At 34.4% G+C, this 20,398-nt stretch overlaps 1 protein-coding gene across 5 annotated transcripts; it reads right to left on the reverse strand.

The window, feature by feature from the left end:
* Positions 1-9,550: 9,550 nt before the first annotated feature.
* Positions 9,551-19,261, reverse strand: LOC105276738 (KH domain-containing protein akap-1). 5 transcript variants are annotated; one of them, XM_011334610.3, is made up of 7 exons: positions 15,377-17,956; positions 14,821-14,991; positions 13,508-14,227; positions 12,750-13,268; positions 12,439-12,651; positions 12,168-12,301; positions 9,551-12,082 (listed from the first exon to the last, which is right to left on the reverse strand). In XM_011334610.3, the coding sequence occupies exons 3-7, from the start codon at positions 14,181-14,183 to the stop codon at positions 11,966-11,968; spliced, it is 1,659 nt and encodes a 552-aa protein (XP_011332912.1). In that variant the 5' UTR covers positions 14,184-14,227; positions 14,821-14,991; positions 15,377-17,956; the 3' UTR covers positions 9,551-11,965. The 5 variants fall into 5 exon arrangements, with proteins under 5 accessions (XP_011332912.1, XP_011332913.1, XP_011332911.1 ...); XM_011334611.3 differs by having other exon boundaries at positions 14,821-15,013; XM_011334609.3 differs by lacking the exons at positions 14,821-14,991; positions 15,377-17,956 and adding an exon at positions 19,058-19,261.
* Between the last annotated feature and the right edge of the window lie 1,137 nt (positions 19,262-20,398).

Below are 20,398 nucleotides of genomic sequence, written 5' to 3' on the forward strand. Positions count from 1 at the left end.
TACGATAGATGCGTTGGCCTTTACAATGGATACACCCTGTAGCGTGTCGACGACACTATGTGTTCTATAAAGATACCCTGAGGAGGTAGGGCCTTTCAGTCTTTGTTTCACTCTCATCCGGCAGTCGTTGAACCCGGCGTGTTGGGGACAACACACTTTGAACTACGTGCGAACGTAAATTAGCTGCAATAATGCGAGTCTTTTAGTGGCAAAAGGATACGCATCGCCAGCGCGTGCAGAGCTCCTTTCCGGCATTAAGAGCAGTAAGCTGACAAAAATGAGAGTACTCGTAACACGTTACTTCATACTCGTTTGTACGTATTTACGCGCCGCACGTTGGCTTCTAATCTTCGTTTCGTTCTATTGTGTTTCTCGTAATATTTGCTATGGATGTCATTGCACCTTACTCATCCTTCTTCTACGAAGGCCACGTGAGCCGCATCAGCTTCTTTCGCGATAATGCGAAGGGAAGACGTTATATCTTTGTTTATTCATGAAGAGATAAATTCAGCGATAGAAGACTTTTTCAAATGTTTCTTCTCTCACCAAATAAATTTATTGAGTATTGATTATTGTATTTATTATTGATATCGTAATACAAGGTGTCCCGAATTTAAATGTCCAAACTTCGGGAGCGTGTAGGGGATGATAAATCAAAAATAAAAAGTCCTTTAGAGATATGCTCGTTTTTACTTCGTTTTGGAAAAATCGCAAAAAAGAAAACGTAGATTTCATGCAGCAATGACTCGTCGTTCCGGAATTCTTCTGTTTGAAAATCGGCGCCGCGCATACTCTCGCAACAAATCTACGTTTTCTTTTTTGCGATTTTTCCAAAACGAAGTAAAAACGAGCATATCTCTAAAGGACTTTTTATTTTTGATTTATCATCCCCTACGCGCTCCCGAAGTTTGGACATTTAAACTCGGGACACCCTGTATAATACAACAAGAGAGATAGATCGCTCGAAAGATCGTATGAAGATAATAATATTAGAAGATGGTGAAATAGAAATAGAAGAAAATTAGCAGAGGTTGCAAAGTTCACTGAGATTCGCGGACGCGGACGTGCGGCATATTTCGTTCGCGGCATCAACACGAAGGTGCGATGCACCTACGTGCAGTCGGGTCAAGGTCGTGCTTCTCGTGCGCCGGGCTGGCTGAGTCATTCGTGCAGAATTGTGCATGCACAGAACCTGGGCGCGCGGGTACATCGAACCTGAAGATGACCGTTGCAGCTGCAAGCGCGAAGCTGGTAGCCCCCTTCGGTCGTTCTCGGTGCACGTCGGCCGTCTTCGACTGCATTCCGCGTGCATCAACCTGTGAGACCGCCCTCGAGAAACGCTGCCGAGTGCATTGCCCAATACCGCGCGAAGACGCGCGTCGCGCGCGACGGCTGCGCAAGGGCGAAACGGAGAAAACGGGGTAAAGACTATCGACGGCCGAAGGGGAAGCGAGAAAGAAACGCAGGATTGTAGATTGGAAGGCATTCCTCGGTTATGTCGAAGAGACATGCTCGATGGTAATTAGAATGGTATGGCAAATCGGCGTCGATATACCCTTTAGATAAATTTCTATTCGTACCATCCCGCGTTATCACAAGCATCGGTAGATATTTCTTAGATTTCAGATTCTGTAAATCCTCTCTTCCCCGATTTTATGAAGCCTAGCTTTCACTGATCTTGGTTTCCACGTAAACCATGGTCATCGAGGATTGTAGATTTTTTAATTGATAGACAATGCAGATACGAATATTTTATTCTAGCAAAAACGTTGTGCAGATTCGACGTTAAATACGCGAAATTTATGATATTTAATTTCTCTGTTAAGCTCTTATTCCTCCCAGGTATTCGAAATACCTTTAAGATATTTTGTGACTTTGAACCTTTTTTGAGTACGGCAACTGCAGCAAACATGATGACAAGGTTCATGACGACTCTCGGTCGTCGATTTCGCTTATGTTTGAGAGACGCTGTAAGCCGATGTGTCAGGATAGGGTGAATGTTCTCCGCGCGCGTTAGCTTGCTTGTCGGGTTTATGGAACATGGCAATGTTGTGTGGTTCGCGCATGCACGCGGCCAGGCGTGCATGTATGTACTTCCTAGCTTCCAGGGATAGTTAATTCCTGGATGACTCCTCCGATCGGAGATATCTGTTACCAGTTTCCAATCTCCTGCTATTCATTCGAATCGGTCTTTCATTCAGTTTACAGTTGCTAACGCAATGGCATTGTCTCCATATGCTCTACAAATTTTTTCCATTATCTGCACAGCGCTTTTCCCTGTACTATAGTAAATAAGCATCGTATGCTGAAAATGCACCCATTTTAACTTCCATTTTCACAACTCAGTAATAACACAGAAACTCAAACGATTTCAATCAAATATTTACTAAATAACGCGTTTGTTACGTTTAGCGTTTCAAACGCTATATACACTTTCAATCACTGTGATTTTTGTTTTCATTAGATAAAAAGGAAAAGGCCCTGGCAGCGCTATTTGGCCAACTGGTTACATTACGTAACAATGAGAAAGGAATGGTTACAAGTCAGCATAAAGTTTAAAATATGTCACATTTTAAAATAACCACTTTGACAGCTTATGCAATGTTCATAGAGCCATGTGTGGAAACTCGTACGAACTTCTCGGACAATCCAATAGTATTTCAATTTCGAAGTTATTCGTGTAACACACGATTAAATATTAATAGATTATTGCTGATATTAAAACCTTTATAAAAAGGCTTGAAGCTTCGTTTATTTAATTTGATACTTTCTCATTTTACAATGTGATATAAATATAGTACTAGTATAAGAGTGACAAAATGCATATTTTTATTTATGTAATAACATTAATGATGTCAATAGAATATATAATTATTTAAGAAATATTGAGCATTAAAAGTATGAGAAAGAAGGAGGGAGCGAGTAAAAGAGGGAAGGAGAAAGAGGAGAAGAGGGGATAAGAAGGAGAAAAGTGAAGAGAGGGAGAGAGAAAGTAGAAAAGGGTGGAAGAGAGAGAGAGGGAAAGGGTGAAAATGAGAGAAAGAGAAAGAGGAGGAGGAGGGAGATGGAGTGGACGAGGAAGAGGGAAATAAGAGAAAGGGGGAATGAGAAAAGAGAAAGGAAAAAAGTGGATGCAAGGATGTAGAGATAGAGGAGGGAGTAAGGGAGAAAAAAGGGGTACGGGACCGAATGAGAGAGGAAAGCGGATGGGAGAGGGAGAAGGAAAGAAAGCATGAGAGTGAAAGAAAGAAAAAGAGAAGAAGGGAGAGGAGGGAGAAGGATGATTGGAAAGAGAGTGTACAAGGACAGGATGAGAGAGAGAAAAAATGGAAAAGGAGGAAAAGTGGAAAAGGAGAAGACATAGGAAGGAAAGATAGGCAGAGCGGGAGAGTAAGAGGAACAGGGAGGAGGAGAGAGGGGAAGGTGAAAGTGAGAGTAGGGGAGAGTGGAGGAAAAAGGACGTGGGAGAAGGGGAACGGAGGAGAGGGAAAGGGAAGAGGAGGAAGAGACCAACGGGCAGGGAGGGAAAGAAAAAAGGAGAGGGCGAGAGAGGGGAGGTAGGGGAAGAGGAGGGTGAGAGAGAGGGAGACAGAGGGAGAGAAAAGGAGAGAGGGAAATGGGCAACTATTTGCCTTTCGTTGTGCTCGTTGTTCCTTACTTTTTTTCAGGCATCTGTATCTCAGAATGTGCTGTCGTCGCAAGTTTATTGAAATTCCTCTTAATCGTCATCGTAATCAAAAAATTATTTCTTCATGTGCGACGAAAAGAAGAGACTTTTTCCTATCGATATTTCTCTATGGCAACTTAAATGGACGTTTGATAAGCAAGCGTGTTCAAATATTACGATGAACACTTCCATTCTTTGGTCCCACTTCCGGTCAAGATTTATTTCGAGAATTGATCCTTGATCTATCAATCGAATAAAATAGTCTTCCTATCAAGAAAAATTCTATTATCTAATAAATTCTAAATTGACAAGAAAAAAATAAAAGACACTTTTATTCTTCCTTTTTTGTAAATGCTTTTAAGTAAATTTTAGTTGATTCCCAATTAGAGTAGCAATTATAATTATGCACAAAAATTTATTATTGCCTTTAAATGATCGATTTCATTTAACCAAATTTATAAGGGCAAACTACCCATTATGTATGATAATTGTTAAATGAAGTTACTTTCAGCAATATAATAAAATGTAGTTAGCGTCACATCGTTGCATCATCTTTTTATAATATCGCCCTTCCATCGTGATACTTCACCACCGCTTGCACAGACCAATGCGGTAGACGAGTCGCTTGCAAACAGCCCGATGGAGGGGGTGTCTGGGTCACCCTCTTTTACGTTAGTCTGTCTGTCTGGCTGGCTACTTTCCTGGGGTTCGCAACCCCTGCTTGTCAAACGTTATACGAACCATGACACTGAAATGCACCAATTGTTTATGCGCACAAAGCTGCGTCTGTAATAACTGCCTTGTATTTCCTGTCTCTCACGTTTACTTCATTTGCAAATTAATTAAATTCTCTGGTGTCTCCTTTGCTAAAAAAAATTTATTCTTACTTTGACTCTATCATGGTTCTCGTCGAATGACAAGTGCTGCGTAAGCAATTCTATTTTAACGAGTTTCAACGTTGATATCTTTTTTATATGTCATATTAAATGATATCATAATATATATCTTGATCCTTCAAAATCATAATTTGAATGATAACAAAAGAAACTCGCGCAGAATTAATCGCTTTCCTGCTAATACGATTACTTTACCGCGCTCTAACAACATCTATTTAATTTTAATTAACGGAGAAAGTATAAAGTATAACGAATAATCTTGCGATGCTATGCTGTAAAACATCGTAATGGCATTACACATTGATAATTAACTCGTTTGTTGCGTGACGTCATGTATCTACGTCGTTCAACATGCAAACATTTCTGCACGCATAATCGCTTTTTCGTTTAAGGAGAAAATAATCTGTTTTCTCTATGAAATCGAGATAACAATAATAATATATAATGAAGATTTTTTCAGGTATTTTTCTAATTAAATACATTTTTCTCTTTTATAATATGTTTTTACAATCCTTTATGATTTTTTATGATCTGCACGAATCATTTATAGTTGTCTATCTTCATGGAAATTATAATAATTATAACAATTATTTCAGTGTTTATAATCGTATTTTAATTTTATTAAAAATATGAGTAAAAAATCTTGATGATAAAAAAAATTTTTTAATGTTTTTGAAGCACTGTTTATAATAATTCAAGCTATAATTTTATAAATTTTGGAATCAAAATAGCTAATGATGACAAATAGAAAAATGACCAAGAAATAAACGGTTATGAATTAAAATAGAAAAAAACAATGATAAGACTGATCTAATTTCCATTATATGGTTTCTGTCAAATATGAGACAAAATATGCGAGTTATTTTAATGTTACAAGGCATTTCGCGGATACAGGACAGATTGATTTTTTCACAAATGGATAAACAATATCGCGATTATCGTGCTTGGACGGTGCAACGGTTTATCAAGCAGACAGGGTTTTGCACCCTCGTTCCATCGACTATAGTATAGGGTTCTAGAAACAGCTACAGCGCTACCCGATGGAGGGAGAATCGTCTACTGGAGGGGGTGTCTGGGTCAATCCCCTCCAGTCTGAGGGTTCGCAAACCCAAACGCATTTCCCGGGGTTCGCAAATTCGCGCGTGTGCGTTGTTGGAAGCCCCATGACACATTTTCGATCGTCTCCGATATTTTATCTTGAATATGCTTAAAATATCAGCAAAATTTATTATTAAATTAAATCTTATTTATTTTTATTGCAGCATTTGCGACTATCTGTTGTCCTTTAACAAATCTTATTATCATAAAAGCTGATTTTGAACTAACATACAATCGCAATGTCAGGCATAAAGAACGTATAATCGACGATGTAACGATGTAACGTATAATGTTACAGAATTCTTATGTAAATTTAAGAGAGAAGAAAATGGTGAGAAATTATAATATAAAAATATGAAAAGAAATTAATTGCTACGGTAACTCTCGGAGACCACATTACTACATCATTTTTGTATTACATCAGCGGATTAAATAACATTAACTGACACAAAAAATTTCAATAGCAATTGCGCCACTTGCGATTAAATCTTAAATTTTTTTAAGGATCAGTTTTGGCGTTTTTCCGCGAAAACGCGCAGAAAGTGTCGCACGCGTTAAACGTTTACGCCTGGCAAGTAGTTAGTCGGCCATTTACATGCGCGCATAATGCATGTGCTCAGAGAAGAAGGCACACATGCATTGCAAGTAATAAAACTCGACGAAAATGAATCGACGAACATAAAAGTGGCACAATTGGTTCAGTGGGGCGGTGCCCCTGCAGCCTTGGCTCGGGACAGTGAACCCTCTGGCCACGCGAAATGCGTGCAGCATGAGTGTTGCACACGTTATCCCATGCACTTCTACTTCCCTCCGTCCCCGATACCGTGGCGAGGTCCTCTCCCTCATCTTTCCTTCTTTCTCTTTCTCTCTGTATCTTCCTCTCTGCCACTCTTCACATCCCATGGACATTTTCCCTTCCTTCTGCTCATGCTGCACCCGTTTTGTACAAATGCAACGTCTATTCTCGGACATTTCACTCGTTGTAATGCCTTCAAGGTAAAATAATAATGATCTAACTAGATATTGACCTGTATTCATGTTACATAAACGTAATTGTTTAGCAATCTTATCAATATGTACAATCTTTTATCTAATATCATTATTCTCTCCTCCATCTTCCCCCTTTCTCTCTACTTATATTAGTTGTCTAGTTTTATCACTTTTTCTTTTGATGAAGAAGAGGACGAAGAGGATTAGGAAGAAAGGGCAGACACATATCGAACGTAGCGGGGGCGATGGGAGGACGAGAGATGGCAGTTATGGAAAGGGAAAAGTAGGAGAGACGGCCGTGGTGTTGCTGACCCGACGACCGCTGTAACCTTGCGTCCCGACGCCCCGCTTCCAGATTACAACCCTATGTATTATTCGAAGATCTTCAAATCCTAGATTAATAGAAATTTCTATGCATTTATTCTCCTTCGTCTTGCTAGACTATACGCTTCACGATATAAATAAATCTTATATTTGTAATATTTAATAACAAATATTTTTATTAATATTTGCTAATAAAAAAATAAAAAATAAAATTTAAAAAAATTTTTTAAATAAATATTTACTAATAAAACACATGTTCGTAAATGATTTCATTTAATATCGGTGATATATGTTATAAATTATTTCTACGTTGATTATTTCATAGAGACAGATATGATCCATGATCTACTTAGACCATATAAATTTTTACATATTTTTTTCGTACAAAATAGAGATTATATATTACATACATGTAATAACTGAGCAGAAGTTGTAGCAATAATAAAGACAAAATCATAAAGACAAACACTAAATGAATTATATATCATACTGGACTGTGCACGCTTTGTTTGCTACCAATCAAGATTGTGGGAACATGATAATCGAACAAGGTAACGAAGCTTTCCTCATTTAGTCAATATACTGATATATTATGTATTGATATATTATGTACTTTGATGTACTATCAAATTTAAAAACATTTGTTTTGTCAATTTTGAGATTACCTAATAAACAAAATGTTAGCAATATGTTGGCAGATTAATAGCAAATTCAATGAGAATATTGTAGCAATTGCGATCCGCATCTGCGTTCGCATTAGTATTCGTGATAGGATGTCGATGACCGATCTGCAGCAGAAACCAAGTTAGATGTGTTGGGTATTCCATTTAAATAGAACATTAGATAGTAGATCTGATTGATTTCTATCGTTTATCAATGATTCTATCATCGTGATTCTAGCATCAATTTGTTGTCTCTCATTCATTATCAAGTTCTGTTAGATTTCTGATTTCTGGTATTCTGTCAACAATTTGTAACAATTGTAAACATTTGTAACAGATATTTCATAAAATCATTTTTGTGAAAGATAGTTTTCACATTTGTTTGACTAAGTACACTGTTGTGACATGGACACTTTTATCGTCAAGTGTGTGTTCCATAGTAAGAATAGACCGAGCGTGTCTTCTACCTGACAATGAATATTAGATAGAGAAGGATAGAAAGGAGGTGTAGCTTTCTCTCTCTAATAAAAGACTCTCTAATAAAACTTATCACTTTCAAACACTCTAAATACTTTCATTTTCAACGCTTTCATAGGACGGTCTATTTATGTTATCAATTCGCTATTGTGAACATTGTATTACGTAAATAAAAATTTCAGTGCTATCCCACTATAAATATTTCTCGCGCTTTTCAATTCAAACGTAAATGTTTCAGTTGCACTCTTTCTTTGGCTGGGAACGTTTTTTTTCTTTCTTTCTTTCGTTGGGAGCGAATTAGAGACAAAAGCTATGACATATTATGTTATAGATGCAACTGGAATGCTGTAACCGAATTTAGATACCTATTAAATGAACTATATTTGAAATGCTTTAAGCATTTGTAACGCTATATATACCACATTCATATGGTTCAATGAATTTTGCTATAAAATTATGTATCAAATATGTAACAAATCATATATGCAATTGCTCGAAACTTGAGTTCCTCGAGTAAGAATTAAAATACTGGGGGCCGTTTTGTGATTAAGTCGTAATAAGGAAATTAGGGAAAATTGAATTATATTATTGCCGATTAGGCAATATAAAAAAATACAATAAAAATATAGATAATGTAGATAGATATCATGATAATATCTATATGATATTATGAAATATAAATAATAATTGCATACTTTACAGATTTACGTGTATCTATACATAAATCTGTTTATTATCTGTAAAATATCAGATTGACCGGAATTTGCACGAATTTCACTATCAGCCAATAATTTGGTAGATTGAAACACTCGTTCAAATCTACAGTACCTTCAGCAACCAAAATTAATCGCTAATGTAAAACTCTACAATTATCTCTGGGATTACAAGGTGGTTACATCACTCCTATATGGCTGTTGATATCGACGAGATATTATTAAAGGCAAACAAATTCCCATAGAGTTGGCATAACTATCTTTAGGTCTGATGGAACCTGGAAATGATTGAAAAGCTTTGATATTACCGATCAATTTTGATTACTCTGAAGGTAACTCTAGATTTAACTGAGTGTTTTACCTTACCAAATTAAATTATTTCGCTGACAATAAACAGATTTATGTGTAAATACATAAATACGAATAAATCTGTTTATTGTCAATAAAATATTTTAATTAGTAGGTTAAAATACTTGGCCAACTCTACAGTTACCTTCAGTGCAAACAAATTAATCGATAATGTCAAAACTCTTTAATCCCCGAGGCTCCTGAAGAAAAGGATCTTTTTTGAAAGATTCAGGAAAGAAAGAAACAAGTGTCTTTTTCTTTTTTCTTTTCCTTCAATTTCCCTTTCTGTTTTTTTCCAAAAGTAATCTGCTATTTTATTGTATAAAGTTTATAATTTCCGTTTATTATACCAAAATTTTACATAAAATATTCTGCTATCAATTATTTAGGATATTTATTGATGATTTTTTATCGCTTCCTTCTTGGATCTTATACATGTGCGCAAGTACACGTACGCATGCAGCAGATATTTCCTATTTAAAAAAATCTAAATTAAAAAAAAAAAAGATTAAACTGCACCAATATTCGCTGTCACATACACGCAATATTCGCAATCCAAGTAGCAAAGTGATATCAGAAGAGTACATAATGACATTATTCATCATAGACGTCATTATGTCGTCTTCGTCGTCACTTGGGAAATGATAAACGAATTCAGACCGTATACAGACGTTGCTCGCAAATAAGAAGCTATTTTTTGAGGATGCATATGTGCGGCGTTCGCAAAAGATTAATTAAAAATATATAATTATTCTTCTCCTTTCATAATAACGACTGCAATCATGACTTTACATTGTAATTGTTTTTAAATTAAATGATTACTAAATGCAATGTATAATTATCTAATCCACTATTCTATGAAAGTGTAGGATTTGCCATGAATATTTATAAGACGTGCGTTGAAAGATACTGCGCTTGGAAGATACAAAATAAACTTAATTTACACAATTATGATATATAAGTGGATGGTGAAATTCAAATAATCCAAGATTGTCCTTAGCTATGTATATTAGACATAAGATATTAAAGTACAACTAATTACGAATGGTTATTGCGTAACATTGTTGTTATATTGTCGTTATATTTTTGTTACATCATCGCAATGCTAATATATTGGTACTACAAAAAATTCTTTGTTCTAACAAACCATGACTCTAATTAATCGCAGTGCGCGAAAAAGTATTGTAACTTTGTGTAACATATTGATACATACATACATACATACGCACATATATATATGTATATACACACATACATACTCGTACATTTTCTTAGAAAAATATTTCCATTTTACGTATGATCAACAATATTAAATGAATACATCTAATAACTTTCCAACACACACTTTTCCAGCTTTTCATGTTTATTCAATTGAGCACAGTATACAAGAAGTATTAGACGTTATATAGAAATCATTTCCAAATTCTTTTCCTACTAGTTTCTACTGCATTGAATCTTACATGAAAACAATTAGCATTAACGAAAGCGCAATAGGATTGTTGATATTTAAGTAAACTATCAAATATGTACAATATATTATATTGGTACGTTTGGATTAATCCAAAGGCTTAGTCTTGGAACATCGAAAAAATATTACCGAAAATCATCCTAGTTGTAAGAAAATTATTAGTAAGCATGAAATAACGATTATTACATGCCACAATGACAATGAATCTTGCAAATACATGTTGTTACAGTTATGTTGAAGCCTACAATAACTTTAATAATATTAATAGTAATTCAAATAATGTGAAAAAATGTCGCAAGATAACATGCGTGAGGAACACGATGTTCAACAATTTTTACGCGAGAATAAGTTTCATACTATTTAAAATTATGGTGTAAAAGTGATGTTTTCTTCAAGAAATCTTCGAATCGCCACTAATCAAAGGTGGATCATATAGAATCGAATTTCCTAATTCGTCCGAGTTACTCGATATATTTTAATTTAGACGTGACGTTCTTCGACGAACATGAAGTTATCATTTACTTTTCTATAATATACAATCGATATTATATCGGCAAATATCTTTTCTGTTCTTATTCCTAAATATAAATATTCTAGTATCAGAAAAAAGTATTTTACACTATGTACAAAAGTATAACAAGAGTTTAGGAGAGAGTTAAGCACAGCTGCATGTTCCTTGAGACAATCTCGAGATCCGTCCTCGCTAACGGGGACCAACGAAAGCAATTTCCTGAATGCTTATTTCATGCTATCTGAAAGACTTGTCCTACAAATAATGTTATCAATACGAAAAACTTCAAGTTTTCCAGATAAAAATGGCAAAATATCGCGGAGAATACAATTCGAAAAGATGTAAAAGTGTCTTACGTTATCGGACTAAATTAAAGTCTTTGTACTTGTCAGAGAACTCGTTTGAATCGACGAGTTTATGCTTACGGAACGCACTCTTTTTGAGCAATGGTTATTGTAAATGCTGTTTAAACACGATTGAAATTTTTATCCGATGTTACGATAAAATGTATAAATTTTCTTGTGTGCTTATTGTACCAGAACATTATACATAATATAATTTAACTATTATATTTCTATATGTGAAAACCCAATCTCTACTAGGATGCATGAGTATTCACGGTGACTCAACGAAAAATTATGCCTAAACATCCAATGAAGTCAAAAAAGCAAAGTAATTAATTAATTTTGATATAATTAAAGAAGTATCGACGGGCTAATTATACTATTAAATTTGAGTCGAGTATTATATTTAAGAAATGTGAATTACTCGATTCGAGGAAATCTAAGAACAGCAGAGTTTCTTACAACTCTCATTGAGGACGTCTATCTTCAATTTTTTCGGCCTCGATTTTTTCTGGCTGCGTGTGTTCCCATGCTATAGGTTCCGCATATCCTTTCGCTATTAATTCGTCAGCGAGGGAAAATACCTTCAAAAAAAGAAAGGAAATTATTTTCATCGATTAATTTACTGAACAACTTCGTTTAACAAAAGCGAAAAAATTGATCACTTACTCCATAATTGTTGAAAGTATAATAAATGTTAGTATAAACATTACTGTCTATGTAGCCTTCAACTTGGGCTTGCCCGATTCCGGACGTTCTGCAGATATTGCTTACCAATTCATAAGCGGTAGGCAACCATACACCTAAAATATATATTCATATATATATAATATAACAATAAAATGACTTTGATTTAGTATAAACGTATTATAAGGCATTATATCTAACTACGTAATCAATGGTCTACACAAATTCGCATAAAAAAAAGTGATACACTTACCATTCTTTGCCTGAATATTTGCTAAGAAGATTTCAATCGCTTGGAAGGGTAATAGCAAATGATTAGACAGCAGTGGTTTAATTTCATGCTTCTTAAATACCCAATAGCCACCGTGATCGATTAGTCGTATTATATGTACTCCCTTTGAATTTGTCTTTTGTATAAATGCTCTAACCCATCTATCGTTCCAAAACACAGCTACATAATCACCCTCTGCAAAAAGAAAATAAGAAATAATTGCATTTATATCGGAGCATTGTTTTAAGCAAGAACTTGCCTCTAAGCGCAACGAGAGAAATTATACCGCTTACTTTTTACAACGTCCGGTACTGCTAACGGATCTGGAAGGCCATAATATTGCAACATTTCACTCTCCAAATTTCGCAAAGAGAGATATGTCGGATGAGTCGGAAGATTAACGAAAAGCCAGTTTGGCTTCACAATATGAGAGACGCTAATGTCATTATTAACGCCATCGATTAAGGATAAAGCTAGCAAACTTGGTACGTATGGTATGGTATCAGTTATTATTTCGGGTACTGTTGAGATCTCCGCCAGTGTCACCTGCGGAAACTTCTTCTCTGGAAATTTTTGTCTTATCATCTTAAGGGTAACATCAATTTCATCTGCATTGCCCTGTATCGAGCAAATTTTATGATCGCCATCGTAAGGATGATCATGCACGTATATGGCGACGTTCGTCTTTGTGCGGATGCTGTGTAAAAAGCTACCGTGACGACCGATTAATCTCCCTACTAAATGTTGCGGTATGGCAAAGTCGTATGTGTTCAATACGACATTGTTTTTCCTATTTTCGTTGATACTTCCACCTGAATAAAGAAATAAAAATCGCTCATGTCATGAAATCTGAGGAAATTATGTTCTCAATAGAGCATATCGATCTTTTATGATACAATCCAATAAATGGTAAGGTAAAATATTGAGTTGACGGAAAGTCCGTGTCGATTATTCTAGCAAAATTCAAACACAAAGCTTTGTATTAAACCCAGTAATTAAATCGTAGTTAATTGATAATAATAATAATAATAATATAATAATTGATACTTACCTTTTCCACTGTCCATGCTTCCTTCACTCTGCGTTTCATCCGGAGTGACTGCATCTTCCAGAACTCCTGAAACTGGGCTGTGATTCGCCGAGTCCCTTTCGTAACCATGTTCCTGAGTATTAATGGTATCCTCAATGTATTCTTTCTCTTGCTGACTATCTTCGTACTCGTATTCATTTGCAACATATTCTTCCTGGGACGGCTGTTGCGTCTCATAATACAAGATCTGCTCGTTTCCACCTTGAAATACATCCGTGATCTGTGTATCGGTGTTGTCTAATTTGCAGGACGGCACGATGAACATATCTGTGTAGTGCGCGTTCATACTGTTTTCTAAACTAGACGTGCAGTTTTGTCTCATATATGTCTCCGTGCTCTCGCTTATCTTCGTTGGGATGCGAGTTAGCTCTTCTTCTTCTTCTTCTGCACAATTATGACTGATCGAAGATTGGCTGGTTTCCTCCTGAACGTTCGAATTGTGACGTCCTGTGTCAATTTCCTTGCAATCACTTAAAACTGCATTGTTTTCATGACTTAGTTCCGCGTCTCCTCCTGGATCATTCCGCTCAAGTTCAGATCTATCTAATCGACGACGTCTGTACCAAAAGAGAGCGATGACGAAAGCCACCGCCGGCACCGTCCATTTTACTAGTTGCACATGAATTGGAGAGTTCATACTGCAACTCCACGGTAGTTGCCGTTACCCGAAATTTCTTGATACTGAAATCGAGGCAGATAGCACTAACTTTTAAACCTTACTTGACTCGCCATAAAATACGGAATAGATTTATGTCTTTAGTTTTCTGTGCCACGTAATGTAATTAACACAAGAATTATGAGAAGACTGAATTTGAAATTTGAGATTTAAAAAACTTCATAGTTATATGCGTATACATTAGATACCAATAAACATAGTGATATACATATTGTTTCATGTATTTGTACATTTGTCAGAATATACTTCTAATTTTTCAAATATTTTTCGTAATACGTGGCGCATAAAATAGAATTCTATTCTATAATTATCGCGAATCGTGAAGTTGAATTTCTACTACTATTATTACTACTACTAATACACAATCGTGCATATATAACAGCATGCATAACTATCACAATATAGTAAAACAATAAATAAATTATTAATTTACTGTGTCCAAGAAAATAACATTTATGCAATTACAGTTTTAACAATTAAATTTTAAATAAAACAGTTTTATTGAAATTAACCATCACATTATATTATGTAAGTATTCTTGTATGATACATATATATGATAGCATCACATAGATTATACATATATAATTTTATTCTACCTTCTATAATTTGCTAATTTCCACATTTATGTGACTTCCTCAAAATAAAATAGGTTTGCGATTATAATCAAAGTAGAATCAACTCCAAACATTCGCAAAAACAAAGTAACACTCGCTTTTCGAAAGACCTTCAGGAGACATTATGTACACAATAATAGTGATATTGTTGATCTGAAAATATTATCTGTGGTATCTACATACACATATTTCGTTATTTCAAATCTTTAACAGCTTTTTACAAATCTCATGTGCATGTAAAACTTATAAATGATAAATGAAACGTTAAACATAGCCAGATTATCACTTTCAAAGAATTTGTAAAAGATAAAGACAAGGATAAAGATAAACTGTTGAATCGAAGGAATCGTTGATTCAAATTATATCATTAAACTAACAAGGCAACGCGTTTCATCATTACATGATTCTATGCGTATAGATACGCGCACATAAAGATATGTAAAAGATTTAACATTTAAATTAAAATCTAAAGATCTAACGCAAGAATTTGAATTGCAATATTGTAGATTTTCGTCAAAACATTCAAGGTTTTACTCACATTAACATGTAATATCGATTGCCCCATGACAAAATGTCACCAGCTGGTTGTAACAATAATAATAAAGTTATTCTTAAAAACTCTTTAATATTTTCACCAAAAGATACCCAAAGAAAAATAACGTAATAACTACGTAAAATCGAAGAGCAAAGTTTCAGACAAAATTAATCGAAAGACAGATTACATGAATACAGTGTCGATGTCAACACTACTAGAAGTGTACTGTGACTCGCGGATTTTCAATATGTGATTAAATCGAGGACTAGTTCGATTGGAACCGCTCGCCGATTACGCAGGCACGGCTCCCCCCTCTCCTCCCCACATAAGGTGATATTCACACTATGATCAAAATCTCCGATAAGTAATACAGGACGATACAAAAGCAGTACGAACCAAATCTTCAATATGGAACGCAATTAACAACATGGAAAATAATTAACTGACTTTTGACTGACGTGTAAATTTTCTCCATCAATTAATTTTTTTGTATATTTTGCCCCATTTATTATACTTCCATTAATAAGCCTGCTTTTATCACAATGGTGATGAATTAACCAATAACACTTAGTTTATTTCTAAATCAACTAAACATTTACGCATTCAAAGAAGCGTAATATAATATTTTAATATCATATATTATTTATCAGCCTATGCATAATAAGCTATGAATTATTGAAAAACCTCATGGCCAAACTTGGTATTATCCGTATTAAAGAAACGTCTTACAAACATGACCCGATCCTGATTCTGATGAGATTCGCGTGCCTGTATAACTGCAACTTGTGGAGTATCCCACCGAGTATAAATAAACCCCGGTGACATAATCGTGCTCTGATAAGAAATTATCAATTATTTTTTCGGTAAAATCCAAACATTAGTAACGTAATCCAATCACAACATGTAACATGAAAAATTGTAATCATATTGACCAGAAAAAGAAAGTTGTAACTCCATTTTCTATCAGTCAAGTTAATAAACTTAAACAATAATTTTCTTTATTTGTCATTAAACAAATCTCATTAATTTTTCAGTTTATGATAATCTATTGTTGCAAATAGTGATTTAAACGATGCGAAATAGTCATAAACTAAAACTTTATACATACTAAAGATAAATCTCTGTATCCTTGTCACATGTATAATACTAAAATTTTCAGACAATCACCGACTAGTAGTCTTTTTTCATCTACGTTTATTTATATTCATCTATAGTTATTCATATTCATATTTATTTCATTATTTGCTATTCTAATCTGAAAACTTTGGTGGTAGAGCTTAGGAAGGAGAAGCTTTATCGCTAACATTATAGGTCAAACGACGCGTACTGGTTTAACGTGCTCCGGAATGTTGAACCTGTGCTACGCGATGAAGCTGATGAAGTAACCGGTGTGCGTAAAGTTTCCAAGGAGAAGATACGATTGAGTACCTACCGATTTTAACGAAACTCAACTTAATTTGCCAAAATATCGGATACGTGTCCGCGCCTTCTAGATGAAAATTTTTATATTTAAAATTTGAAGTGTTTGAAGCAAACAGGAAAAAAGACCGTTTGCTAAACGATATCACGTAGTGTCGTGAGGAAACGCAAGCATGATAATGTGAGAATTCGCTATTAATATGCTATTTGTTTATAAAATTTAATATACAACTTGTTCGATAGTAACTTAGCCAATACTCGTTTGAAGGTAGAATGGATTGAGTGGAACTGAAAAGTTCTATACCATTTTGCGATCTTCCTAATACTAAAAGCTATTAATTGATCTAGATTTGCGAATACGAGTGTCTCGCGCGCAGAAGCAATAGGCGAAATGTTCTAGATACGATAGTGACCTATTAGAAAATATTAGAAAAAGATACTAGCGTTATCCTTCCCTTTGCTGCGTGTTGTGTATAGAACATTCCACGGACTGCTTCGGTGCGCAAGACGCGCTCGTAAGATGAAAAAAAGAATATTGCGAAGATACATAAATATGAATTCATTTGTTCATCATATTATATCATAATAATATATTAATATATGTTAATAATAATTGAAACTATGTGATGCCTACTATTATCTCATCAAAATTGGTCGATAGTTGATTATGCCTTCTTGTTAGGAAAAATACCAGCAGGAGCACGGAAATGGTGGTAATCAGATAAACCAATGTAAATTCCTTAATGCAAACTGTAGCATTTAAAAGCCTACATTAGTGTCCCCGAGTGTTCCAAGTTATAATAAATTATAAAATAAAATTGCGTTACTTCTTAATATGTTATTAATTGTGTTAAATATGTAAAACATGTTATATCAAATTAAAATAATTTAAGGAAAAAGGACAATATTTCAACACAATACAGTTAACTATGAAAGAGTAAGTTTTAAAAAAAGATGATATGTGAGTAATATAATTATATCTTGTTAGTTGAACTATCTACCTCAATTCCAATTTTAAACGCGAGAGTTTTCATGCCACATATTGGTCACTTTTGACACGGTAAAAATAAAAAACTTACTAAAATATAAATGTTATATTATGTAATAAGCAATTTTGGATGTTTCAACAAATGAATCTAAAAATTTCAAAATTACTTATTACATATATAATTCAATATAAAAGTATTTATATGTCGCAATGTTTTGTTTAATTAATATATTAATGAATTAAATATAAGTGAAAGAAAATATTGTAATTGATATTTTCTCTAACTACATTACGGATAAATCGAAAAGAATAATAAAAAAATGTTACATTAAAAGAGTTACTCATATATTCTTTTTAAGATATATTTAGTCATATATTTGTATATTCGATAACACGAAAAAAAGAGAAATAAAAAACTACTAAAATAATAATAAAGAAAGTCTATCTAAAATTGAAGAAAAGATTTTATAATATAAATAAAATAAATAAACTTAATTTAAACGATAGAAAGGAAAAAAAGAATAAAAACCAAAAAGGATAAATGGCGATTAAACAAACCATACACATTATAAACTACTATACACATTACTCGCGCGTGCATGTGTGCGTATTATGTACGTATTATGTATATATGTAAAGTGGTAATGTAGCTGCTTGACATGACAAATAAAAAAATAAAAAATTTTAAATCCAAAGGATTATATGTACAAAAATAAAATAATAAACAAGAGATAAACAATACATAAAATAAATGTGATTGTTTAGATATTAGACGTCCCAGTCCATGAGTACTCGTCTACATACCGAAACGAATGAGCAAATATTCTGTGCTCGAATATTAGTACCGTGCAAGCTAATTAGACGAGTGCAATCGTAATATTATTAATCTACGACATTTAGCAACCTTAAGAAGCAATCGGACGACAAAATGGCAAAAATGCAACTGAACGATAAACTGATGAATAGTTGTTCATGTTCGCGTCGCGGAGTTAGGTGCCTCTACTACGTACAATAATCATGTCCAATTTAAGAAAGTTAAACGAACATGTGGTGTAAACTTCACCTACTCCCATTCGCTGCTGGTTGCATGCTCATGTTCGTCTTTTGTTACGTGCCTATAACTTATTTTTATATATTTCATTCATACGCATGCCAGCGTGCATATGTGACGCAGTCCGCCTTAGGTGCACGGAAGTGGCCAGAAGATAACAAAAGACAGGTTGTTCGCGTAAGCCAAGCGGCGAGTACCATCCGGCACGCCGAAACTTTTAACTTACCGATGTCGTTAACGATTCGTGAGGTTGTGACCGATTCGCGATCGATATTGCGCTCCAGACTCCTCCGAAAAAATTTCCGATGCACTGAATGTCAGACTTGTCGCGAATATTCCACGAGTACGCGCCACGTGCTAGCACCGACAACCTCTCGACGGAATCAACGGAATGTAGATATGGCGATTCCGGCAAGGCAAGCACTACTTCTCGTACGTCCGCAGATACAGCAATATGAAGATGCGTGCAAAGGTATGTACTAACTAGCAAGTTCTAGTGATTAGTGATGGAACTAGAAGCGAACGAACCAATCACAAGACATAAACCAATCAGAACCCTCCATTCTCATCCCAGGGATAAATAAAGTCACTAGATAGATAAAGTACCGCAATCGTCCGCCATTTTAGTTCCAACTGCACGGTGTTTTCATCACAATTATGTTCTCTTCACATCTATCACAATATGTAACCTTTCTCAATGGAGATACAACGCAACGCTGCTTCGTAGAATTGCACTTAGTGTGTTGATAAGTTGCATGTTTGCACTAAATACACTTCCAACGCCATTTCTATTCCACGTATTTTACCACGGATTGCGGTACTTTATCAATCTAGTGACTTTAGGGATAAAAATACTGTAGCGCCATCTGTAAGCATTACATATACATATGATATTTCAAAGCTGCGTAGCAGCATCGATGTATAATATGGACTCAGGTATAAAAAATGTGACTGGCCGAAAGAAAGAGATAGCGACTGAAGTCACGCAGTATTAAAAATAAATATTAAAAATATTTCATTATAAGTACAAAAAGAAAGAAAATTAACATTAATTTACAAGCTTGCAAGCGAGTATTTTGAATAAAATATGTATTGCATTAAATTTGCAAGAAATAAATGTTAAATGGTTAGAAAATATGCGCAACAGAGTTATCACATGACTATATTTTTGCATGGTTTTCTAGGACAGTCTTAATAATACAATTGCGCATTCCGCAGTTCGCTTACACTTATGTAACAAGACTATCTTTGAATAAATTTTTATCATATTCGCTGTATATATATATATATAAGATTTTTTTTAAATGAATGAAATTATTATTCAGTTTTCGAAATATAATAGTAGTTGATTTTCCTGAATACGAGAATGAGTATTTTCTTCTCGAATAAGTTGTTTAAAGATTTGTTTTATATTTGCTAAACTATTTTTTTATATTTTTAAGTCTAGAAAAGATAAAATAATGCTTCAAAAACATAATATAGATGCGCTTCGTACAGTGACGAACGTAATTAAGGAAATTGCAAATTATATGTATAATTATCGAATTTCAGAACTTTTACTTAAGAC

The sequence above is a fragment of the Ooceraea biroi genome, chromosome 6 (assembly GCF_003672135.1).
Source record: "Ooceraea biroi isolate clonal line C1 chromosome 6, Obir_v5.4, whole genome shotgun sequence".
In the NCBI taxonomy this organism is placed as follows: Eukaryota; Metazoa; Arthropoda; class Insecta; order Hymenoptera; family Formicidae; genus Ooceraea; species Ooceraea biroi.

Excerpts from the sequence above, each read along its gene's own strand:
- LOC105276738 (XM_011334609.3), bottom strand. The coding sequence starts at position 14,183 with ATGAACTCTCCAATTCATGTGCAACTAGTAAAATGGACGGTGCCGGCG. Across the intron at positions 13,269-13,507 it reads AAGCATGGACAGTGGAAAAG|GTGGAAGTATCAACGAAAAT; the intron begins GTAAGTATCAAT and ends TTCTTTATTCAG. Across the intron at positions 12,302-12,438 it reads AAATATTCAGGCAAAGAATG|GTGTATGGTTGCCTACCGCT; the intron begins GTAAGTGTATCA and ends TATATATTTTAG.